General features: G+C 38.2%; 1 protein-coding gene across 1 annotated transcript in view; it reads right to left on the bottom strand.

Moving 5' to 3' along the window:
* SYNE1 (spectrin repeat containing nuclear envelope protein 1) overlaps window positions 1-24,864 on the bottom strand; it is a 306,387-nt gene that overhangs the window by 32,251 nt on the left and 249,272 nt on the right. Inside the window, exons 115-127 of the mRNA XM_064509137.1 lie at window positions 24,195-24,328; window positions 22,382-22,586; window positions 21,004-21,186; window positions 19,738-19,884; window positions 18,526-18,680; window positions 17,995-18,142; window positions 14,761-14,855; window positions 13,639-13,873; window positions 12,668-12,862; window positions 10,561-10,686; window positions 9,600-9,755; window positions 6,597-6,755; window positions 5,947-6,113 (exon numbers count right to left, since the gene is read on the bottom strand). Of these exons, the coding sequence (XP_064365207.1) occupies window positions 5,947-6,113; window positions 6,597-6,755; window positions 9,600-9,755; window positions 10,561-10,686; window positions 12,668-12,862; window positions 13,639-13,873; window positions 14,761-14,855; window positions 17,995-18,142; window positions 18,526-18,680; window positions 19,738-19,884; window positions 21,004-21,186; window positions 22,382-22,586; window positions 24,195-24,328 (2,105 nt within the window). The remainder of the gene's footprint in view (window positions 1-5,946; window positions 6,114-6,596; window positions 6,756-9,599; window positions 9,756-10,560; window positions 10,687-12,667; window positions 12,863-13,638; window positions 13,874-14,760; window positions 14,856-17,994; window positions 18,143-18,525; window positions 18,681-19,737; window positions 19,885-21,003; window positions 21,187-22,381; window positions 22,587-24,194; window positions 24,329-24,864) is intronic.

Below are 24,864 nucleotides of genomic sequence, written 5' to 3'. Positions count from 1 at the left end.
GAAGACAAAAGGTCTTCTTAGACCAGAAAAAACTACAAACAGCAGTTAACTAGTATTAGTGGTAGAGTGCACTGGATTTTCTCATCCTGGTGATTTCTAAACATTGAACTACTGTAATGGTGAGATTTGTCCTTGAATAAATAAGTTTTAGTGAAAGAATTCGAACTAAGAACTTACCAAGAATCCCTGAATCCCAAGGGCTACTTTAAGCTGCACATGATCTTAACGGCCATCAAATTTAAATAGATGAGACTGGAATGTAACTTCATAGTGATTTCTAAGCAGTATATTCCCTGTCCCTGACATACAATAGCAATGGCCAGCAAATGGTGTTTAATTCCAGGGATCATTACGTAAGAGAGTGGGGGAAATCTGACTAACCCTTCACCCAACCTCCGATATTTTTTTCAGCCTGTCGCAACTGTAAAAACGTCTTGCAGTATTTCCCTTCTTTCTACCTCCACATTACATAAAATACACTAGTATATATATAGAATAGATTTTTTTCTAATCTTTCTTTCTTCTTTTATATACCACAAATAATTTTGAGTAATATATCCTTTCACACTTCTATTGCTCTCCCACACAAGTGTTTCAATATCAGAAAGCTTTCAGAGATGAGTGCAGCTGGGAAGGCACCAATGAAGCTGGGCTGAGAATTAAAGATTGCTGGATTTGTCAAACAAACAAAATGCCACCTTAGTAACCCACACTTTAAAACAAAGCAATGTGCATTTTTCCATAATACAAAACAGCAAATTTATCAAGTATTTCTAAACTCAGTGCAGAAGTTGTAACTGGCCATTAAGAATCTGATACGGATGTTCTTTCCTCATAAAAGGAAAAGGCGGAGATGTTAACATCAACTTCAAAAAACTTTAAGACTGTTAAATCTCTGAATTTTTCTTCTTTTTCTGGATCACAGATGTTCAAACTGTAGCTCATAAGCAGCAAATGTGGTTAAGAACAATTCAAATGCAGCTTCAATGCCAGAGTCCCATGACCAACAGCTGCAGAGTTGTAATCTGAAAAAAATTTGGGTAATCTGAAAATATGGCTATGCAGGGACTCAAGTCAACAGAACTGCTGAAAGTCTGCCCCACTCCAATTCCCCTTCTTCAGGTTACCCTGAAACACAGCTACGTGTTTAGCCTTGGAAAAATATTTGGAGAGCAATCAGTGTACGGAGCACGACCCTCTCTCACTATGTGCTATACGCGCAGTGCTGTGTGTGTTTGGACTAACTGAAACTTGCAGGTAGGGTGCGGAAGGTTGGTTATCTCTCTCCAGGACCTCATAGACAGCTTTTCTGTCATTGACATTAACAGCAATATGGCTAAAACCCAGCCTCTTCTACACTTAGATTTGCAAGGCTGGATGCTGTCGATCTTCTACATGCGTGCTGGAGCAGGAAAGGGAACAATGAGTCACGTCAGCCCTGTGCACATGTAACACTACTCTAGCATTTGCAAGCCCAAGCTGTGGACCAGCATTTTCTTGTTTACAGTTGCATAGTACCCTAACCTCTGTGCTGGATTTTAGCTATGTTTTGTCTGCAGCACCTGCACAATCTTGCACAACTGCAAGCCTGCAGGTTGTCATTTTGAAAATGCCCCCTTTGCCTCAGTCAGACTGCACGGGGATGCCTGCCTGCCAGAGCAAAAAAACCACCCCAAATAGAGCTGTTTTCAGTGTCATTATCTAAGTTAATCATGGGGGGGAAAAAAAACATATTAAAAGAAACCTCCAAACAAAACCAATGTCTACTACTAAACAAGCCCTCCCCTCAAGGATTGTTGCAATTTGTAAGTGTACCTGCATCTAAATTCCCAAAGGAAAAGAAAAATATCAAAAAACAACTCCTCTCCTCCCCCAACACACATTTAGAGTTGTCGTACTGTTCTCTATTTGTAGAGTCTAACACAACAGGTTCCTTGTCCAGGGTAGAAATACAGGCAAATAAATAACTGCCTCTGGGACCGTGCTGTGGTTACTATTCTGACTCAACAGTGTTGTGCCTCTAGCTACTCTGAGAACGTAGCTGCAAACAAATGATAGGTCTAATCCATCACCCCCAACAACTTTCCTTCTGAGTTTTAGCAGGCAGGATGCCTGCACTCCTCACCTCACTGAACATTGTGCCTGCATACAAACAACTGCATAACGTGTGTGCAGCAAAGATGTATCTTTCCCTTAAAAATATACCAGTTCAAAATCCCATCTTCCCATGTTAATGTTAGGGCCTGAAAGCTAATGAACTAGAGAGAAACTTAGAGACAAAGGTCAAATTATAAACCATCCAAGTATGTGGGATCCCTAGCCAAGTGCAACTGTGACCTTTCGAGATTTCATTTACAACACTATGTTTAAAAAGCTAATTATTCTGACAATAATCTCATGTTTTTCTTGCAGCACTGAGCATGTTACGGCAAGAGGCTTGAGATAATTCCTTGGCTTCAGAACGAAGATCCCACATTCAAAACAAAGCATTGGACACACGTTATTTTAAAGCACATACGTATTTTCAGGCTTGCTAAATTTTACAAGTACCTAAGGCTCTATGGAATACTGTACTTTTACTTGTTGACCGTGCTATTGCTTCAACATTTGACCTTGCTCAGAAAGGAAAATGCTGCATAATTCAATTGTTTGTTTCTACAGTTTATTGAGGAAAACTCATTGGAAAATTTAAATGAGCTTATGATACTTGCATTTCTACGTTGCAATTACCAACCAGCTTCCCAAGAAGGCAACATATCTTTAAAATGTCTGTTTTACATTAAGACAAGGCAGTGGGAGAACACTTTGGAGCTGAAATTAAGTCCAAACAGCTTTAATTCAATAGCCCTACTCTAGACCGCCGTAGATTCCACTTAAACCTAAACAGGAACAGCAGTGTAAGTCCCTAACAATGTATCATATAGAACTCATAGCTACTGTATTAGTCATTCAGACAGCTGGTTACTAATATTAAACTTAAAAACCAACATCAAAACAGTCAGAAAGACTATGTCAGTTATGCCTGTACAAAGCCAGTGGAAAGTAGAAAAGTACAAAAATTCTACTTTGAATTGGAGAAAAAGTTTGAAGAAACACTTATCCTATGAAATCACACCAATTGGACATGCCTTTCACGAACCTGAACACTGTAAAAAAAACTTTCTGTCTTAAAATCAGAAAATTTTATGATTAATCAAAAGTATTGTCCAAAGCTTGAATAGTACTGCCAGTTTTATTTTCTCTTTAGATCAGACTGTTTCCCCTTTCAAGGAATAAATTTATAGAATTAAGAACAACAGAAACAGAAAACTACTCGAAAAGATAATGTGAAGAAGAAAAAACAGAAGTTGAATCAAAAATCCAAGAAGATGCAGGCTGAGTTCACAGCAGAGTTAAAGGATTACATGCAGCTATAAAATATTCATTAAAATGTACAGGACAGACTAGCTTCGGTCTGTTACGTCTGAAATACTTTCTATACAGCCTCTCTCCTTCTCTGCCTTTTGCTTGTAGCCATGCCCCTTTGATGACACAAACAGCGAGCAGACAAATACAAAGTCTGCTTTCTCTCATGTGTGTACATGATCTTGTATTTAAAAACAACAGTAAAACCAGTCTAGAGTTTCTTTCAGATGGTTAAGAGATTTTATTAGTTGTAAGTCTGTGTCAGTTATAAAAGTTATTCCGGGATCCAAAAGGACTAGCTGTAAAACAAAGTATGCTGTTATCACTCTCCACTGTTTTTAAAACTGAGCAGAAAATAGCCATTTTTAGCTAAGGTAGTGATTTTTACATATCAATATTTCAATTAATTTCCCAGCAAGCCAAGACTTCAGAAAGAACTGTATCAATCAAAAGGAAACAAAAGTAGCTGCCTGCCTTGTGATATCACAATTACAGTCTGGGAGATCTGAATCCACACTGCCGTCCTCCGCCATCATCACAGCGCACAAGTCCTCCGCCACCACCATGAAATTTTCCAGCATTAAAAAGAAGAACTTGCACTCCAAAACCCTGCAAAGACTGTGCTTTGGGCAGGGGGAAGGGAAGGGGACAAACTTCTCTTTGCTGGTGAGTACTGTACCAAAAATGTTCACACGCCAAACAAATGTTAGCAGACGTTGCTTGATAACATGAGACTGAATGGTGACAAGTGGTCATGTTTCTAAATAAAACTTGCATTCATCAACATGTGCCAGGCCTCATCTCCAGGAATGTGGACCATGAGTGCTAAGGGAAGGGAGAAAAAACATACAACAAAGCCTTCGTTGCAAAGCTTGAGCAGTTGCAGCTGTTTCCTGGCTGTAAACATGTGCAACTCCTTTTGCAGCTGGCCTGCATATCAGACTATTTCATCTGAAGTTTCATCTGAATGGAGGAAAATCTTCTAAAAGGACAGAAACGGAAGAAGTCTCTCATACAGATAAAAAACTACCTTTCTGTAGCTGTCTCTTCTGCAGACCTTAGAATAAGTAAGCTCTGGAATGGAAAGGATTATCTGTTTAATTGCATACAACAGTGCTGAGCATTCTGGTAAAGTAGTCTAACTAGTGGAAGTGACCTGGGAATAAAATTAAATGAGTATTTTATACAAATTAGTATAGGTCTAAACACCTTGCTTCATGGAAACAGAATGAGAAAGTTTAAGGTGTGGATAGTATTTCCATTTATACCTTCCCTCCCCCCCCCCCCCCCAACAGTGCTGCAGAATCCAGAAGTCTCATCTGTCTCTACACAGGGCACTAATCTCCAATACTGCATAGACTATACAGATTTTTAGAAATGCATTTTGCCATTTGTGTATGTCATCACTTTTCACTAGGAACTTCTTTAAAATGTGATTTGAACATAAAGAAAGTATATTTTGTCTGAGTACAAGAAACATACATAGGTATTTCAAAAGATGCACACAAAAATATGGCAAATGTTATGTTCAACAATCAGTGATGTATCACATCCTCTGAAACCAGCAGGCTCCTGGTCTGTAATGCACCACTTCCTAACTTAATGTTCTGTAAGAATCATGCAGCTTTCATTGCTTCAAAACGGGCCACTATAAAAGGAGCTGGTGCCAACAGAATTCTTCTACTTGCATAAAATTCACTGCTTGTATGTTTACAGATTGCGGAGCAAGAATGCAATACAGCCAAGAGAAAAGAAAACTGCCTGCTGGGTGAGAAAAGAAAACAAAATAAAACAAATCCTTTTGCTGCAAATTGGGTTAAAGTATTACCAATCCATATGTTTTTCAAATCATAGAAGTGCAAAATATACAGTACATAGAGCTTATATGAAGATATGCACATACAAGAATGTGACAAAATTATTATCTGTAAGTGGAGGGAGGCTGTAGCACAACTCACATCAGAAAAGTGTCTAAACGTAAGTAAATCAATATCTTCATACATCAAGCAACAACTCTGCATTTCTTTAACTAATAAAAATTCTTCAATAACATTTTTGACCTTGACTAAAAAGAATCTTTAGGTCCAATGTGCATACTTCTACCTGCCCTTACTCTTCTCCATCAGTCAAAAAAGAACAGGCAGAAAAATTAAGATTTAGTTTTGGTACAGTTTCTCTGAAAATCCAAGTCAAAACAACAAATGCACTTTTTGGATTGTTTTGCCAAGATTTAAAAAATTGCATTTGTACTTAGTTTTAAGCATGCAAATGAAGCTGTATTTGATCAAGACTCACTAAATCTGACTGTAACCAATTCTATGTCATTCTAGCAGGCACGTGTTTTGAATTGACTCTTGAAGAAATAATATCAGATACTGTTAAGTAAAACAGGAAGGAGAATTTCACTGAAATACGCTAATGGATGAGAATAACATTCACAGTTAATATGAAAAGGTGGACAAGGGAAAGGATTTTAAATTCACAGTATCCAGTACATTAATCTGTCCCATATAGCCTTTAAAATCAAATCTACTCTTTTACCTGGCTGCAATGAGATCTAGAAGATGTTGCCATCTGTCATTGATCTTGCCAAGTTTGTATTCAATCTCTGATGCTTTACTCTCATGGCTAGCTTTAGCAAGTCGCTCTCCCATTTGCTGGAGCTGGATTTTATTTTCTTGGGCTACAGCAATTTCCTCTTGATAATCCTGGTCAGCAAAGAGCAATCAAGGGTGAGGGTTCTTATTCTGAATACACTGTGCTCTGCGCGACTAACAAAAATACAGGCAAATTTTAATGTGTTTTTGTTTTTCTGGTGTTTAATACACTGGAGAGACAAGCTTTTAAATATTATTATATAACCATGAACAACCTTATCAGAAGAATGAAAGAAACGGTTCTGTAAATATATTACTATAGTTAAGAAACACTTCACAGACAACTCTGGGCATTTACTAAAGGATTTGGATGCCTTTGACGTGGCATTCACTTAAACAATTTTCTTATATTCTGAAAGGTCCCACCTCAAGAAAGACAGGACAAAGCTGCATAGCGAGAGAAGAACGCAAACAGGCAGTCTTGCTGGAACATATAAACATCTTTGTCAGGTAAAAACTCCATTTCAGCTAAGCAACACAAACCAAGCAAGCAGTAAATGCATAATATGTAAGTGCACATACACAGCACTATACCTTTTTAAGTTTATCAATCATTTCTTCTATGAGGATGTCACCATTTTGAGAAACCTTACTTTCCATTTGTGTCAGCCACTCACAGAGCTCCTTGTTCTTCTCACTGAAGACAGCCCACTCATTCAATCTTTCACTTACTTGCTGCCTACGTAAGGACACCTTAAAACATTTGCAGAGAGTAAAAAACAACAAATTAGTAAATGCATTTAAGGGATTCTTGAAGCACTTTGTGTCTAAAGATGAACTTTTCTGGCTCTGCAAATGTATTCCAGCCACTTAGCTGCCATTAAAGCAAACTGAAATTGTACTGCAAAAACCTTGCATGACTCTGTGAGTTTAAAGATAAGTGTTAACCTCAGGATTCCTGTTAGCTGGATCCTGCTGCATACAAAGATGTGTCCAAGTTAGGCTCAGAAACCTGTGAATATATTCTGTTTAGTAATGTCTCTACTCCCAAAGGTTTCATTAAGACAAACAAAAATAAATTTCCTTATGATTTTGCCCACTTATAAAATGTTATAAAGTATATTAAGAGGGTTTTCTTCATCTGATACATTAAAGAAAAAAGGAAGATATAAATGCTTGACCAAAGCACAAACTAGGTATATGCAGAGAAACAACATCTAACGCAGAAAAAACTCTAAAGACTGCATAATTTGTGCATGACCATGATTTGTAAGTAGAGTTAAACCAAACGTACACTGTATTTTTCAAAAGCAATTTTCTACTGGAGTTCTGATACACACATTTCATAGATGACCATTTCTACAGTACTGGCATGACAACTTCAGAGATTCCAAAGAATTAAGGTATGATGTGACACAAAGGAACAGGCATAAAATGTCAGTTAAAACATATGAATGCTGTGGTTAATGCAGGAAGAAGAAAAACACTGCTCTGTTTAAGAAATTGCTATAGCAGTGCTACCATCTCAGACAGATTAATAATAGACAGGAAGGGAAACCGAAATCAAAAGAGTTGCAGAAGGTGAGCACAAAGTCATCTCTCCAGTTTCTGACATTTGTACAACTACTTACTTTGTCCCCATTGTAATCCAAGTTGTTTCTGACTTTATATCAGAGACTGAGAAGATGAAGATGGCATCTGCTCTTTCATAAACAAAAGAGCAGTTTGCTGTATTCTTTTAACTACAGTGTTAAATCTAACAGGAGCATACACGTGATCTCACATTTCCTTTTTGTGGTTCTAGACTTGATGGCAGCTTTCCGGAAATAAGCAACGGTTGAACAAAGTGCTGCACTTCATTAGGTTACATCCTGAAACACTCAGTATGCACAAACCTAAGACAAACTTCCTGTATTTGGCTCCCTCCTTCACCATAAACATACATGTAGTGACTACACTGTAGCTTAGAAGTATCCAAGTTGGCTCACTCAAATGCAGCTAACTCATAACAAGTATTTTTCCCACTTTTAGCTTGTTTTTTGCAGCCTTCACAGGTACCTTACATGAGGCAAGTATTTCCAAGTTAGCCCATGTATGTCTGCACTGCAATCTCTACTGAACCATAGAAATAAGATAAGGATAATCTGAAAAGCAGGATGAGGGACAGCCCATTATCTGGTTCTCTAAGTGCAAACAGGAGGCAAGAAATGCACTAACAGCATGATGTACCTGGAAAATCACACAATACTGCTGAGTGCAGTTTACAGCCAAGCATATCACCCTCAGATCAAGAGAAGTGCAAACACTAATGTCTGAAAAAACAGAAGCTATGAGCAGAGCAGAAGGTATGATGGAATGAGGGTGGGGTGGGGAGGGGACATCTTGCTGCACCCAGCTCCTCCCACCAAAGCGCCGTGAGCTGTGCTCCTTCTGCTTTTTCCCAGCCAGTCATGCCACAGTCCCACATCACACAGTATAACTTTTTGGTTGTTTTCTCAAGTCTGCTTAAATATGACCTCAAGGCTGTGACAAAGTTCAAGAGATCTAGAAACATAAGTGGTAACTACAGCAAGCGCTTCAATGGGTGTCAGCTTGATCCAATAACAACAATGTTTCTTAACAGAATTTTCTTCTTCATAACAGAGCACGTCTGCATGGAGGAGAGGAGCAAAGAGCAGGAGGGGTTATGCACACTTCCCACCTTTCAATACCTCATGCATTAGCTAAATTAGGCAGTTAGTCCCCGTAGGTTCCCTCTGTTGTTGGGAAGGGAGGGGAGGTGTGCGTGGGGGGAGGGTCCTGCTTTGAATTACCTTGGAGAAACCCCTTTCACCCCCAGTGACTCCAGAGGGACCTTTTGGCAGCTAACACGGGATGTACCTGCCCACACACCAACATCCACGTCTGAGCTAGACGGCTAGACTCACTTTACAGTTAAACAGCAAGTGCCACCTTTCAGTGTGGTTCACCTCATCCTTGCCGTGAAACTGGCTGACTGCGCATGGGATTAATCTCACCCAAATGAGAGTTCCATAAAGACAAGTTGGCATGAACCTTGAGTGTTATTTGTTTTAAATAATTATGCAGATTGTAACATATCATGAGGAAAAAACATTTCCATAGTATAGGGAGTGTCCTTAAAAAAAAAAAAAAAGACCACATACATACTATATATGCATCATTTAATTACTGTGTCAGTTTCAGCATCCTTCCAGAAATTAGATTCTTGACTATCACTCCACTTGATGGGGACTTTTTATTGTTCTATTCCAAGTTTGCAGTCAAGCAAATGATTGTTTTTAAAGGTTAGGGTTTTTTTGCCAACACATTTTATAATTTTTGCACACCTCATTCTCAAAAACTCATGTCAAATACCTTGATATGCTTTACATTTGAAATGTCAGATGTAGTTTCCCCAACTCCACTATTTCCAATGAAATTAGTAAATTCATCCCTACAAACAGTGAGGCTCAGTTTTAATTTGAATGGTACCTGTCTTTACATACATCTTTTCTTATAGCTGCCACTTGCATTCAGTTTTTCCTCCAACACTTTTTTACCCTGCATAAATACATCAAGGCTCAGTACTATACTTGCCTGGTGGCACAGCTCCTCCCATTGTCTGTGCAGAAGCTCTATGCGCTCATTGAGGATTGAGATATCATCTGCACTGATATAAAGAGACAGTGTATCCTTTAGCAGAGTGAGATGTGCAAGGTCATCTGTCCATCCTTCAACAGCATTCTCTAATTCCTGATTAAAAGAAATATAAAATAAATACAAATAAATTTAACAAATAAAAAGGACCAGTTTGCTAACACACAAAAATTTGAATGTGTTCAAGGAGCAGGCAGATAACATTGTTACCCATTGAATTAACAAAGTCGTATCTGAGCATTTCAAGGGACTATTTCAGCCTGTTTTAAAAAAAAAAACACCAACCCCAAATGTGCCAGCATTTTCAGAATTAGAAGAGGGGTATCTTCCCGATAGAGAATGATACATCAAACTTGTAACAAGCAGTCACAAACTAAAGTACCACTCAAATGTCTCCAAAGTTTGAAGGCATTTGGGGCTTCCAAGTATTGGTTTGGACTTTTCTGTAGTGAGAGTATTTTCAAGTTTTACCATGTTTCTAAACCGCAAAGAATATAGTATAAAAGTGTGTTACCTAAGATCCCTCCCAGTAGTCTTACCTCAGATAGAAAGCACTAAAACAACTCTTTAGATACCATGTGCTTATTTTTCCCATTTAGAGAAAACTTTAAGTGAGAATTTCTTGAAAAAATAAATACACCAGTATTTAGCACTTTTACAGTGCTTTTCAGATCCTATTCGGATCTCATTTTGATCAGTTTTTATTTACCCTGCAGGATTTGCACTGTAGTGAGATTGCTCAGGTATGCTACCCAAATGCTGTATGGATAGTTTCTTAGCTTGTCACAGTGACGGCTTGCTGGTTTGCCTAGTCAGTAATGTAAAGACCACTGACACTGGAAGAGGTTACTATAAAAAGCATGCAAAGACAAGATAAATAGTCAACAGACAAGTGCTTTACCTTGCAACGAATTTGCTCTGTATGTAACTCATCATGGTGTTCTGGCAAAGGCTGAGAAAGCTTTTTTTTGAAAGATCTTAGCTTCTCCAGGGAGTCTCCTATGCCCTTTTCACATTTTTCCCAGTCCTGAAGGCAGAATAATTATTGTTAGACTTTAACTCAGATCTGTATTACACTCCTGTCAGTCGATTTGACTAATTAACCACTAAACACTGAAAACTTTTGCATAATAATAGCATGATCTGAAATTCTCCTCTAAACAATACTCAGAGTATCAGAGCTTGGGTCATATGTACAACCACGGCAAATTGTCTTTTGTGTAGAGCTCTGCTAGCAGAAACACACAGACCGAAGCCTCCTATTATTACAGTATTGTCCAGATCCTTTCAGCAAAGCCTCTCCCTCCCAAAACGATTTTGCACTTCCTCTCTTGAATGCCTGTATTAAACAAGCCATTATACTTTCACAAAAGCTCCATTTAGATGCATCATGCTCCAGAAGAAAACGGCTAATTCAGATCAGACTGAAATACCTGCAGTACCTCTCTAAATTATGATCCTATCAGCTACAGCCAGTTCAGTGCTTGCATACTTTCCAAAATTTTAAATATATCCAACGTAATCACACCCTACCAACAGTCACCAGACAGTACCACTTTACCTGTCTTACCTGTGTGTTAAAGCCTATTAAAAAGGTACTCACCATGAGAAAAATCTGCAATAAGCCAGTCAACCTATAACAAATGCCTATAACAAATGTGTGATATCAGAAGACATGGGAACTTGTTTTTCTTGGTTTTCTGTTCAGTGCTACTTTCCTTCTACCACTGCCTTTGTATTTCTCTCCTTCCATTTTTCCCAATCCATGCCAATACTTCTTGGTCCTTTTCAGCATGGGGAATTACAAATAATGAGTCTTGCAAAAAACCTCTCTTTAGCATCTTTTTTCTTCTAATAGCCTTATATGATAGTAGTCTGCGATGTTATTAATGACAAAACATATTCTTTTAGCATGCACTGCTTGTGTTTCTCATTTGGTCAGAAGATCACTAAAAAGTCACATATTTAAGGCCAAGATAGCATCATGTAAAGAAGGATTGATAAACATGAGGCCATTTATACAAATTGCATGGTAATTTCCTTTCTTCTTCTCCTTCAAGCGTCAAGTTTTATATTATTATTGGAACAAAATACCACACAACCTTTAGTCTTCCTAGATAATAGCATTCAAGACTAAAAGTTCCTACCTAATTCTTGGCAGATGCCCAGCAAGAAGCTGAGGTAGAAGGAACACAGCTTGAAAGAGGAAGAATGACCTACTTATCTGAACTTTTCTGAAATAATATTTCATTTTCTTGCACTGTTTTGCTTCTTGCTATTTACAAACAAAATTACGGTATCTGTAATTCTGTAATTCTATTAGACCTCTGCAGCTGTTTTCAAAAGCATTTGCCCTATTCTGCTTAAACACACAAGTTCAATTTTCATTGTTCTCCCCAGAATGAGTAAAAGGGAGGAAAACACAGATGAAAGTTAAATTTCAGCCTATCATCTTGAGTGCTTATAGTGAGCTTAGCAGGCACCCTGGACATTGCTTACATTAAAATACAGTTCAAGGCTCCCTCCTCCAAGATCACAGAAATTTACCTAAAATAGCAAATATTCAAGACACTGGAATGAATCACAAACTACTTGATGGCTAGATAGATATTGACACTGGTGTGTAGAGGGAAAAAGGGAGATCTTATTTTCAATACAGTATGTATGTATAAAAAATAACCAGCATACTGCAAAATAAAATACACTTTTGTTGTATGTTGAAAATAAGACTTGCAGGAATTCTTAAGGCACACATGTTTTGCAGTATCATTTACTGGCAGTGCTGTGGAAATAGTCAAAAGATAGCAACTAACATACAGGCCTACTGTGAAGCAGTACCATTTCTTTTTTTCATAGAATTGAAAATCAGAGGTGGTGAAAAGAAATGGCAAGCTCATGCAATTCCTGCATTTATTCTCATCCCTTGAGAATACTTTCCTTCATGCAGGTTCACAAGCAAAACTGTGAACTTGCTGAAAGAATTAGTATAGAACAAATTACACACTTACTTTCAGTAGTAAAGCAAGCTGTTTCTTTTGCTCCTCAAGCTGGACGCTAGCTGTCTTCCAGTGCTCCTGAATTTCGGTAAGCTCTGTTTGCAGGGCTGCCTCAGCTCCACTGTCGGCACAGAGCAGCAATTGCTTCCCTGCTTCCACAGCGAGGATATAACTCCCTTGCTGCCTTAGGAGAACTTTCTCTTTAATCTGCAAAGATCAACGGCTTTCTCTCAGCTTTGTCTTTTTAATTGCAGTTAACAATTCAGTGTAATTCATCCTAAAGCCTATATTTTACCAATTAACTTTTAACTAATAGACAGAGTACCTTGGCTTAAGCATGGGCTACTGCCCAAATGCTTTATCCTACTCTTTTCACAATCACTTACTGCAGCAGACTGTTAGACAGGAAATTTCTCCAAAGGGATAAAGATGTGAAAAGACTTCACTCCCTCCGCATCCACACCAGTATCTCAATCACTCTTCAAGAGGAATACTTCCTCTAGATCCTGTTATGCTCATGAGCTTTATTATTATATAGTATCTTCTAGCTAAAAAGCTTGAAGACACCGAGCTGCTAAATAGATACTGTTAACCTTGCATTGAGATGGACATCAAATACTCAGTCTCCTTTTTCTTAGCTAGAATACATCTCTAAAATGGGACATTATTTTTGTGCATTTATTTTTTCAAGAAAGCTTCACTGGGAGGTCGGTTACAAGCAAAAGAGGAGCAAGCAGGGCTGGAAAGAGCCCCTAAGTTCTATACTGCATATTCTGTTATGAACTTCAAGTTCCTTTCCATCAAAGGGCTGCTCCTGAGGTTATGCTGACTCCAAAGAACAACCAACATCCAAAATTGCTTTCTGCAAAGCAGACAACCTGAGTCTAATGCATGTTTAAAACCATCAGAAATATTTAAAGTAGGAAGGCTATAAAAAGGAGGTGGTTTTTTTTTTCCTCTTGCTTTAAACACACTAGACATACCTGCACTTCATCTAGTAAAGCTCTGGCTTGCTTTAGTGGGATAGTAGCATTGCCCAGCCCACTCACTGGCTGACAGGACATTTCCACCAGCCACTTGCCCAGTTTCTCTGCCATCTCCCTATAGCGCTGCCACTGGTGGATCTGGCTGTCAATGATTCCCCTCCTCTGCTGTGCCCGGCGAATTACTCCCTGCCACTGGTTACTTAGAAGCGTCAGCTTCAGATAAAACTCATCCCTGTTACAAAAAAAAAAAGGAAGAAAAAAAGAAATACATAGTAACCTTCACATTTTGATCCATTTCTTTAATGAAATAAAACTGAAGGGAAAGGGAACATGCCTTCTGGCTGCTGATTATAAGGCGTGAAGAGAAAAGCACTGAACTCTCATGAAAGTTGACTGAGGTTGAGAACCCCACACTTCATGGACAATCAAAGGGCTCAAATTATTGAGACTAAAAAAAAAACCTCAAGCCCTTAACACACAAAACACTTCCTCCTTCCCCTCAGAAGTATACAAAGAACCCCTAACATCCGAATAAACAGTTTGTCTTATACCAGGACCATGATACCCTTAGCAAAGCCAATGCATATATACAAGTGTGAAGCCATTATTTTAATTCATTTTATCATAAGTGTTTAAAATAAATTCTCTGAGACAGGAATGAATTTTTCTGTCATCACATTTGTGCTGTAAGTGATTTCAAGTGCCAGCAGAGAATCTTCCTGGGACAGGTAAATCCTCAAATCACTTAAATCAAGTGCAACTCACTGTAAATCTGTCACTGCATGCTCCTTTGTGAAAACCACATTTTGGAGGTACATCAAAACAGACATATACATAACGTTTATGAAGATCCAAGACCAGTCTTTGTCACAGATGCAACCTGAAGGCTGCAGTTTTCCCCAAATACATTCATATATTTACCCCACAGCATTCTAAAGAACACTGTCTTAAATAAGACCTGACTAATCAGTAGCTTAACCACATCAATAGTAACTTCTACTTCAGAAGAGCATCATCTGAGAACTGACATCTTATGCCATGTTCTCTGTTTAAAAGTCACCCACTAGTTTAAGTATTATTTCACATAACCAAGAGCAGCAACAATACAGGAAAGTGTACCTGTCATCCACCTGTCCTTGTTCTAGGAGGTGCTGCCCATCAGAGATAATTGAATGCAAAATCTGCTGGCGGCTGAACATCTCCACCTGGAATAGCTGTCATTCAGGAGACAGAGATGTTAAAGCAAGATCTTTCATTTTCATTCCATGTGTTTGTACTAGCAAAAATGAATTTTCACTTATTTAACCTTATTCCAAATGGATTCAATGGGAGTTTTGGCATGAACTTAGAAAGGAACACATTTAATAATTTCATTGCTGGAGTTATTTATTGCTTTTAGTAATTTTCTTTGGGGTTTTTAGGCACTGCATTTAAAAGCTAAATAATTTAAACAGAAGCTAAGTTTGATGTTTCTTTGAGTACAAATTTGTGATCAGCACTATAATTTACAACACAACCTAGATGGGGTATTTACTGCAGGAACAGCAAGGGAACTTTTTATTTTCTGACATGTTTAAGAATATTATAGTCCTTTGCCTTCTTAAATTGAACTTATGCCTGCATTTTGTGTGAGAAAGTGTTATTCAATGCAATTTTACACTGCCAGCAGAGCCTCTTTAAAGGAAACTGTTAGCAATGGGAAGGTGGAAATTAATTAGCTAGTTTATTTTTCCCACTAGTCACTACCAATTTTTGTAATACCTTTAAAAGTCACTTATTACTATTTTTACTATATTACCTAAATTACAACAAAAAATTACCTAAACACTATTTAAATAGGCATCACTTTAATACATATATCATTTAAGTATGTTTTTAAAAACATCTTTTCTCTTAGAAAGAAGTTTCTTTTCCTATCACCTCTGTCAAGTAAGGGGGGATGAATGGAGCATAGGAGGCAACATCTATCAGTATTATTGACCTATTGAGATTAAACATAGTTCAACTGTTAGATTAAACTGTCACCTTTTTCTTGAGAGAGAGAGAGGACGGGTGAAACAAAAGTTTATTAGGCATGAGGAACTCTCCTCAGAGTGGATGTACTCAATCCCTACGCAAAACCAGAGATATTTCTGTCAACACCAACTTGTTCTGTGCATGCACATCTCTGTGTGTAAAAGAGATAATCCATTATGTGGGTTCACTTGCCAGTCCAATTTCTTCCTATATGTAGATCACTCAGAAACACAGAAATAGGAGATCAAAGGAGGAAAGGAGGGCAGGCAGAGGAGTGCACAATATCAGTATATTTAAAAAAAAATTTCAGTAATTGAGTCGGCAAGCAATGCGCCCTATCCCAACACTTTCTCAAATGCTTGTCTTGGTGCATTCCCACTGCGATGGAGTCCCATGCAATGTTCTAACAAGCAAGTGGATATCTGGAGAATTGTGGAAGAATGACTTCAAGACTGTCCTAATGGACAGAGTTATCTGATGCAGATGTCAGTATTAGTGCATGATATTTGGAAAAGGCATCAACTCCATGTTGCTGGTTTGCAAACTTCAGTGGGAAGTTATTCCTCAGTAAGGCCACTGAGGTAGCTGGGGTCCTGTTTGAATAAATATTAGCCATGTTATGAGTCAGCACTGGAGAGCGGATAACAGAGCTGGATGCATCCCAATATCTATTCTGGGAATGCATGTAGAAACAATCTATTTTCTCATTATCTTCAAAAATACAAAACAAAGCAATCTAGAGAGTCATCTCCAAAAGTTCAGACTTGACCTCTCTCTTTCAGCTGTGAACAGTGGAAAGAAACTTCTATATGCTTATTAGGAGGCACTGTGAAGAACATTGAGAGCTGGATACATACATTTGGGTAATACAAAATGCAAAAAATAGCTGTGAGTAAAAAAAAAAATTTGCAATTTACAACATTTTGTTGAGATGAAATGTAGTCAATGAAAGAGTCAGATATTAGTTCTCTAAATTCCAAGAGAGGACTTCATAGTCTTAGAAAAGAAAGCTTCCACAAGCACCTCAGTAACATGTAGCTATCTGGTCAGGTCAAGGTTTCAAGAGAGAATTTTTAAGATATCCACAATTTTGATATTCAGAAAGATCCCTCTTAATCCTGTAAGAAAAAGTAGAGCTGTGACGAGACACAACAATAATACGAATTTATTGATTTAGAAAGTGATGAGTTCTGGACATTTAAAACTCCCTCAGAAAACTGAGATTTCTCAGATTTCAAAGACACACTGTCCAGTCAAGGCTGGCAGTACTGAGTGGAAATGAAATGGATGACATTTGTGAAAGCAAATGTAGCTAAATGCTAAAGCAAATGTATGCTAACATAAGCTATAAGGGTTGTGAACTACTTTCTGCTATCAGAGGTTTATTCAAACACTGCTGTGAGATGCAAGATGAGAGGGGTGGAAGGACATGACTTCCCATCTGATCTGACTTAGAAGATCTGGCCTGAGTCTATGGGTAGGTCAGCTGATGTCTGAAAAAGTTGTGGGAACTAAAACTACTATATCCACATGGGAACGTTAGTATGAAAATCGACTTATCTTACCTGATCTTTACTAGGATTCTTGGCAGTAATAATGTGGATGGAGAAAAAATGTGCATCACTTGACTTGACCAAAGAATCATAAAGGCATCTTTCAGTAAAAATTGAATCAGTTTGTCCTTGTAGAAAAAGATGGGCTTCTTGTTTATTGCAAACAGGTCTATAGACAAATGACTCCAGCACAGAGTGAAGATCCAATTAGTCTGTACTCCAAGCAAATATTACCAAAGGGAACACAAATGGTCACTCCACGATGAGTTACACAACTCAGTCTTTCATAGAAAAGTATTCTTTTAACATGCTCTTCAGATGCTGTGTATGTTGTCAACTTGATAACAAATGAACAAAACCAGAATAACTGAAAGAACAGAGACTGAAGTGTCTTCTGCAGTTAAGACTGAAGACAAAGGGCCAAAGTGCATGAGGACACTTAGGCTTTGTGGGAAGAGCAATATAACCCCTCAGCCCCCTCTGGCATTCTTTGATTTCCCTGGTAAAAAAATAACTTGAACTACACTAAAGGTAGGGACATACACTAGAAATACTGATGATGGCTTCATATGCAAAATGCTAGACACATACTCAAACCCTTCCCTAAACTGGATCTCACTGATATATTTGCATGCTGCTGTTTTTAAGTTAATATATCCTCACAGGGCGCAAATATAACTCATTTCAAGGCACACTATTACACTACTCCACAAAAGAGTGTGCATTCCTTTTAAGTATAAATAGTATGTGTTGTAGTCATGTATAAATACACACTATGACTTGCCTCGTGTGCCCTCTGTTGCTCTAAAAGACTCTGGTAGTTTCCAGAAATCTCTGCAGTCAGCTTCTGCTCAGTTTGTACTAATAAATCCATCCAAGTCTCGCACTTCTCCAAGAAGGTCTGGTGCTGCAGCAAGAAAGACTGTAGCTTACTGAAAGGAAGAAAGTTGGATTCAGTTAAGGTTTCCTGCTCTTACAAACAGTGTTAAGAGAGTTTTGCAGTAACTTTTCCATCAGAAAACCATATCAGACAGTATTTCTTTTGCTACTGAGCTGCCTTGCTCTATTTGTTTAGTTTACACTTTGAAAAGTACCAGTTTTCCTCATTTCAAATTCTACTCACTTGTCACAAAATCACCACCTCATCTCACCACTGAGGCACTGGCTCACTATTTGTTTATAAGTACACCAAAAGAAAGGAGCTTTGGTTAATGAAATGTCTGTAACATAGAAAGTTTTCCACACTCTGCAGAAGGTATACTTTCTAGTTGATGTAACCTAAGAAAATTATACAATGTTTTTTAGCTGTCCCCACCTGAATCTCTCTGTAGTCTGTGATGAGATCAGAGACCAATGTCTGTTCAGATTCTGCATTCTTTTGATTTCTTTATCATTTAGTGGAAGCCTGTAACCTAGCTCATTAAGGCGGTCCAAATCTGGGGCCATGCTGCTGAACTTCAACATCTGACTCTGCAACAAACAATAAAAGCAATAACCAGGAAGTTTGTAATAACATTATTATAGCCTGCAAAATTATGGACTAGCACTCAGCTAAATTTGGAATGGCCTTGGTTGCCACCAAGGGGTAAGCAAACCCTATGCCAGAGAAGAATTCCATTCCCAGTTTTGAGCCTCTTTGGTCCCAGTCCAGAAAAAGACTTAAGCATATGATAAACATACACAGAGAAGTACTTAAATTGCACTTGCTTAAGTGTTTTGCTGAATTGGGGATTTATCTCCCAAAGCTGCAAAAGCAGGCTGCTGTTTGAAGATGTAGGTCTACATTGTCAAGAAGCTGAATCTTTTTCCTTGGTTGTTAACCAGAATGCGAGGCTGGCAAATCCACACTGCACGTACAGACCTTAAGCTTTTGTTTTTGCAATGCAGAATCATCCAGTTCACTAAATAAGCAAATATCCTGTGTTTGTTAGCATGCCCAAAGTGGTATCAGGTGTATAGTTAATTCATCTAAAAAAAATAATGGAAGATTAAAATGACAGAAAAAGCCTAGATGGCAGAGTTCATCAACTTCCTATCAGGGTCTCTAAAAGGGGAGGAAAAAGCCGACAAAAACGAAGAGTGTAGATATATTACATGGTACAAGGTATAGATGCACACAGTACCCAGTTTCACTTCAGTAAATCAGAATATCCAAAATGAGTAGATGACTTGGTTCCTAAACTATACACCATTGAGACAGAAATTGCATAAGTTCAAAAAAGCAGAGATAAAACAAGATGAAGAAAATCTCCAAAACTTCTAAAATTGACTTCCAGTCCCATTCTGATTTAATATTCATTTTATTTTAATCAGTTTGCCTTTTTATTTCCCCTTTTCTTAAAGGCACAGTAACATGGACAATCATTCCTTGACTGCCATTAGACTTTCAATTTCTCAGTCTTATACTTTGCATGAGTGCTAAGCCTTTAACATGCACCAAATGCACGTATGATTTTTGTGGACACGCTGCACTACAAGTTAACCAGGTCATCATCAAAAATGAATGCTTTTTACATTTATCACTCACTTTGAGTTCCTCCATCCTACTCTGGATTGTTGAGAGATCAGATGAGTGACTGGGATCCTGTCCTTGCAGTACTTCTTCTGCATCCGTTATCCAAGCCTCAAGGACTTGCAGGTTCTTGGCAAAGGTTTGATAGTCCAATACTCCAGCCTTAAACAGGAAAGGACCCACGATTTAACAACGTAGTATCATGCCACTTATTGTCTCTATTGCCATTATGCTCCTTGTTACCCTTATTCTAGATCTGAAAACAGTTGTATAGGCTGTAGTTGTGCAGGAGCATTTGTAACTGCTGCTTTGCTCACAGACTAGACTGTGAAATTAGGGTTTTGTTACCACAGGGGCACTGCTATGCCTTTGCAGTAAAGTCTGCATTAGACTAGAACCCGGCACTTTTAAGCACTTTCTATGCATGAAACGAAGACTTGATCATAGCCAAAAGGCAGCACTTCAGCAAAGCACATAAGGATCTCCTTGTTTGGAGTTAGCTAATCTTCTCTAATCTCCTACTATGAAACTAAACTCCTCTGCTTAATTTACTTATCAACAGAGAGAACTACTAGTTGCAGTTACTGAAATTTGAAATGCAATCTCTCTTATGTTTTGTTTCCTCATAGCATGTTGGTTTTATGAGCACATTCTAGACACACTAGATTTCTTGGATAACTGCACTTGTCACCCAAGCAGAAGCTACTGTTCTCTCACCAGTGTACTTTCCTGTGGTACACATTCCGTTGCTCCTTTTTTGCCCATTAGTCCCTGATGAAACTAGCAATTAGCAACATATACTGTATAGACTTGGAAGCAAATGTTATTTGTCAGTATGATCACTGACATTAACAGGAACTATTCAAATCAATGCTACCTAATTGTTAGGAATCTCTCCTCCCTTTGTTTTACCACTAAAGAACTAGCCAGGAGGAGAGATTGTTTCCCAAGTGAGCAGTAGCTGTCGATCCAGCTGTAAGCACTATTCCTGTCTGCAGAAGGAACGTCCCACTTGGCATTTCAGGATGGACACATTCAGCCTCTGCCATTCCCTGTGAGGTTTGCTATCCTCTTTCCAGATATTGCTTCTTCTTCCAGTTTCTCTGCTCTGGACTTCAGTGTATTTTATTCTCTCAGCTTTGGCTGCAGTCTCCAGGGAAGCCTACAAAATGCTGATGAACAGGTAATACCACCCTCTTTTCCCATTCAATTTTGGCTAATCTACATGCTTTCAAGTATGACAGGATGATCAGGTGCAAGGACTGAAAACACTCTACATACCTGAAGTACAGCCTGTTGCTTGTGGAGAGTCTGTTCTAGTGTTGACAGATTCTGGTTCAGAGACAGCTGATCAGACTGTATAGCTGCTGCTGCTGAAGCCTCCACTTGGCTTTTTAGCTCCTCTCCCAGTTCTTGAAGGACAACCAGTGACTCCTGTGCTGTCTTCAAATCTTTGAGTAGATCCTGCAGCAACACATCAAGTAAAAATACAAACAGTTACCCTGGCAGGCTCAAGTGATGTCATCTTCCCCTGGTCTAAAGGAGGAATGAAACGAGTGAACCCCACCACTAGTATATATACAGAATACATATACACAACACAGTATATATACAGAACTTACAATCACTACCATACTTCAATGCCAGTGTCCACTAACACTCTGTATGTAAATGAAATGATGTGCAGAATAAAAACTATGCTGAAGTACTTATGTGCAGAGGAACAGACAGAAGTGACGGCTCACTGTCTTTGAGCAAGTCTGACTTACTGATGAGGCAATTCTTGTTGAAAAGCACATTTTGAATCTATTGACATGCTGTTCTTATGCAGTGGAAGCCCTCACTGTGGATGGGTGTGGGTCTGATTAACTTCTAATGTAATGGCTAAAGAATACAACATCAGGACATGAAGAAATTATTCTGACTGAACAATTTTGGTTGCCAATCCAGCAGACTATGGCAGCAAATGCTTACAAAGCTCATTAATGTGTTTACTTTTCCCCTGCAATTGTTTTTCCTATACTAAGACAATTACCATTTTCATTTTCTTATCAGTGATAAATAAATAAACTCAAATGCACCAAAATCTAACCATGAACAGAAGATAAACTATCCTGCTGCCTTGAGATACAGTCCAAAAAAGAAGAATCTCAAGGTTTCAGAATGAGTGGTATCTTTCTGTAATGAAGGATAAAGAAACCCATAATGCTGAACATACAGTCTCTTTTCAGACAAAGTGAGCAGACTTCACTGGTGCGGATACAGTCAAAAGACCTTACATTTCCTTCTAAGGTAAGGAGTCAATGGAATTGATAGAAATATTTGCCCAAGCAAGAATCTCTTGGATAAGCAGGGACTTAAGATTGAATCAAATGATATAACTTTTTCATCTCCTGTAGAGATGACTTTCAATTAAAACTTCTGAAATAACATAGCAACAAGTAATGATGGACAGGAACATGTGAAAAGTCTGAGAAACTCATGAGGTTTGGGTAGGAGAGGTAAAGCTCTCTCTCCTGTGCCTGAGGGATTCTTCAGTAAACAGAAATACATTCACGTGCAGGTTCCAATACATGAAGTATACAGCTTAGTCTTGGACAGCATGTTGTGATTTTAGCCCATGAAGTTGTGCAAAAGCACAGAGCTTAACTGAACATACATTGCAATCCTGAATCCAAGTGGTAACTTCGTCATCAGCAAAGTCTTTGCTGGTGGCAGTCTTCAAGAGTTCATTGGTCTGCTCTTCACGCTTCTGGACTGTGGAAGAACACTGGTTGTAGTAGTCGTTGTATCTCTGCCAAAGCTGAAGGAGGCCCTTACTGGCACGCAGCTGCTCTGCAATCTCTTGCAGAAGGTTGTTCCACCTGGCAAAGAGATTAGATGAATGATCAAAGCCTATGAGTTCAGAAGAACCATTCCAGCCCCTCTTCCTCATTGCTATTTCCCATGGCCTTCTGGCTTTTAAAAAATTTGGTAATAAACACGATCCAGATACGTGGGGAAAAAAATGCAACCCAAAAAATATTTTCACAGCTGCTTGCAGTGTCACATCAGACCAGATCTGTGGTCCATCTCGGGTGCTACATATTAATGTTTGGGCTCAGAGCTAGAGTGCACTTTTGAAGTGAATAGTTTGCTGTCTCCACTCAGCACGTTTTGGTTCACCCAGAACAGGCTCTGTGTCCTGGCCAGAACCAGATTCCTGCAAGGGCCAAAGAGACTTAGAACAGGTGTACATATGAAACCGTTTCTTCCAAGTGGGTTTCCTCCTAAACTCTGACACAGTATTTAAAGTCCTAAAGCTCTGTGTACCTCCCTTCTAAAATACACCCATAACTATCAAAACTCTTTATAATTTTATTATGCTATTAAATATTTAATCCCTCTTCGACTCCTGTTAATTCTTGGCTGTGGTAGCAACCAGAAACAGCTAATTTCTCAGTCTATGATATGAAAATTATTTCTAATATTCTTCTAAAAATTTGCTGCTTTTATTGAATTATATGATTATTTCTTTACTAAAGGAAACCACAATTTTTTTCAATTGTTATTATGTGATAAAAATGATAAAATGAAAATTTTCTCAGTCATCTCTGAAACTCTTAAATCATACACTAACTTCTTCAAAACGGGGCGAACAATCTCTCCCTCTACTCCCAGTATTCTAGGACAGGATGTACCACAGATTAAAACCTATTTGGTATGACTGTGTTTTCAAAAAAAAAACCAAACCAAAACCAGAACTTTCCACCTAAACTAGATTTTGCTCTTGGACCCTCCCTTTTTGCAGCTTCTCTGCTTCTGATTCTGGCATAGATTCCAAGTAGCAGAAGCTATTTTCCAAGCTATTGGCCAAGGCCTATATCTTCTTTCCTATCATACCCCTCCCACACCTAGAAATGGCCATCTGAAAACTGGGAAAACTGAGGCATGCATAATACACACAAACTTTCAATACAGTAGTCTCACTTTTTAAATGCAGTATTATTTTTTAGTATGGGATTTATGAATCTAGCCTGGCACTTTGACGGCATCCATGCATGGAGAAAAGCTACTGATGGTAATGTCAAAATCCTTTGCTGGAGAAAATAATGTCTCATTTATTAGTAGTAGCAAACGAGACAGCTCTGTTTCAGCCTTTGGCATAAGGGATTCCGTACTTTTAATCAACCTCCAAGCATAGGCTGACAATATTTTCTCCATCATTTCTGTGTTTCTAATGTATTAGTGTAGAAAGATCACTAACATTTTGGGTACTTGTAAATGAGAAATCACCATTATTCTGTTACTCCATTACTTGGTATTTCATCTGCCATTGTGATGTACAAAAAAAGGACACTCTCAGGAGACTCTCCAAGCAGTCCATATACCCCTATCTGGGTAGCCCTATCTGATAGAAAACTAAAGAGTTGATGGAAAAATGCAAAGCTACCACTGAAAATAAAGTTCAAAAAAACCCACAGGCTTTCTACCTCATATTCATTTCTTTCAAAGTGTTAGTAAGTGTTTCAGTCACTGGTGGGTGACATTCTTTCAACAATTCATTGGTCACTGAGCCAAATTTCTGTAAGCTATTTTCTTGCTTTTCCAGTTCATCTTGTAGGCTCTAAAACAGAGAGAAAAAGAAAAAGATACATGAATTATTACTATTGCATGAGGTAAAACCAGTATATATTAATTACATCACACAGGTTACGAATGTAAAACTTGATTTCATGTGTTTTTCACCTAAATACAAGGTTAGGCCAGATTGATTCAAAATTCAGGTATAGCAAAATGTAATTTTTTACATAATGTAAAATTACATATTGCAAAACAATTGATTCTAAGCAAATACTCTTGCATAGGACTTACAAACTGAAGGACTTCAGTGCATATCAACTTAATTGACTGAAGAGAATAAATACATAGAATTAGAAAAAAATGCATATTTTTCCTGTTTTGAATAAGATGAAAAAAGAAAAGTAATAGCATCAAAAAATTCTATTCTGAAAATAAAGTTCTTGTTCCTTTGTTTATCAGTCTGAAGTACCGCTGGCAGTGAAAACCTTACCCCTGTTTTTTTTTGTTACCTTAAATATTTTTATTTATATTATTACAGTTTGAACAGCTTGGAAAATCACAACCTGGTTAAACAGTACA

The sequence above is a fragment of the Dromaius novaehollandiae genome, chromosome 3, assembly GCF_036370855.1.
Source record: "Dromaius novaehollandiae isolate bDroNov1 chromosome 3, bDroNov1.hap1, whole genome shotgun sequence".
NCBI classification, from domain to species: Eukaryota; Metazoa; Chordata; class Aves; order Casuariiformes; family Dromaiidae; genus Dromaius; species Dromaius novaehollandiae.
This window is presented reverse-complemented; position numbering and strand designations above follow the sequence as displayed.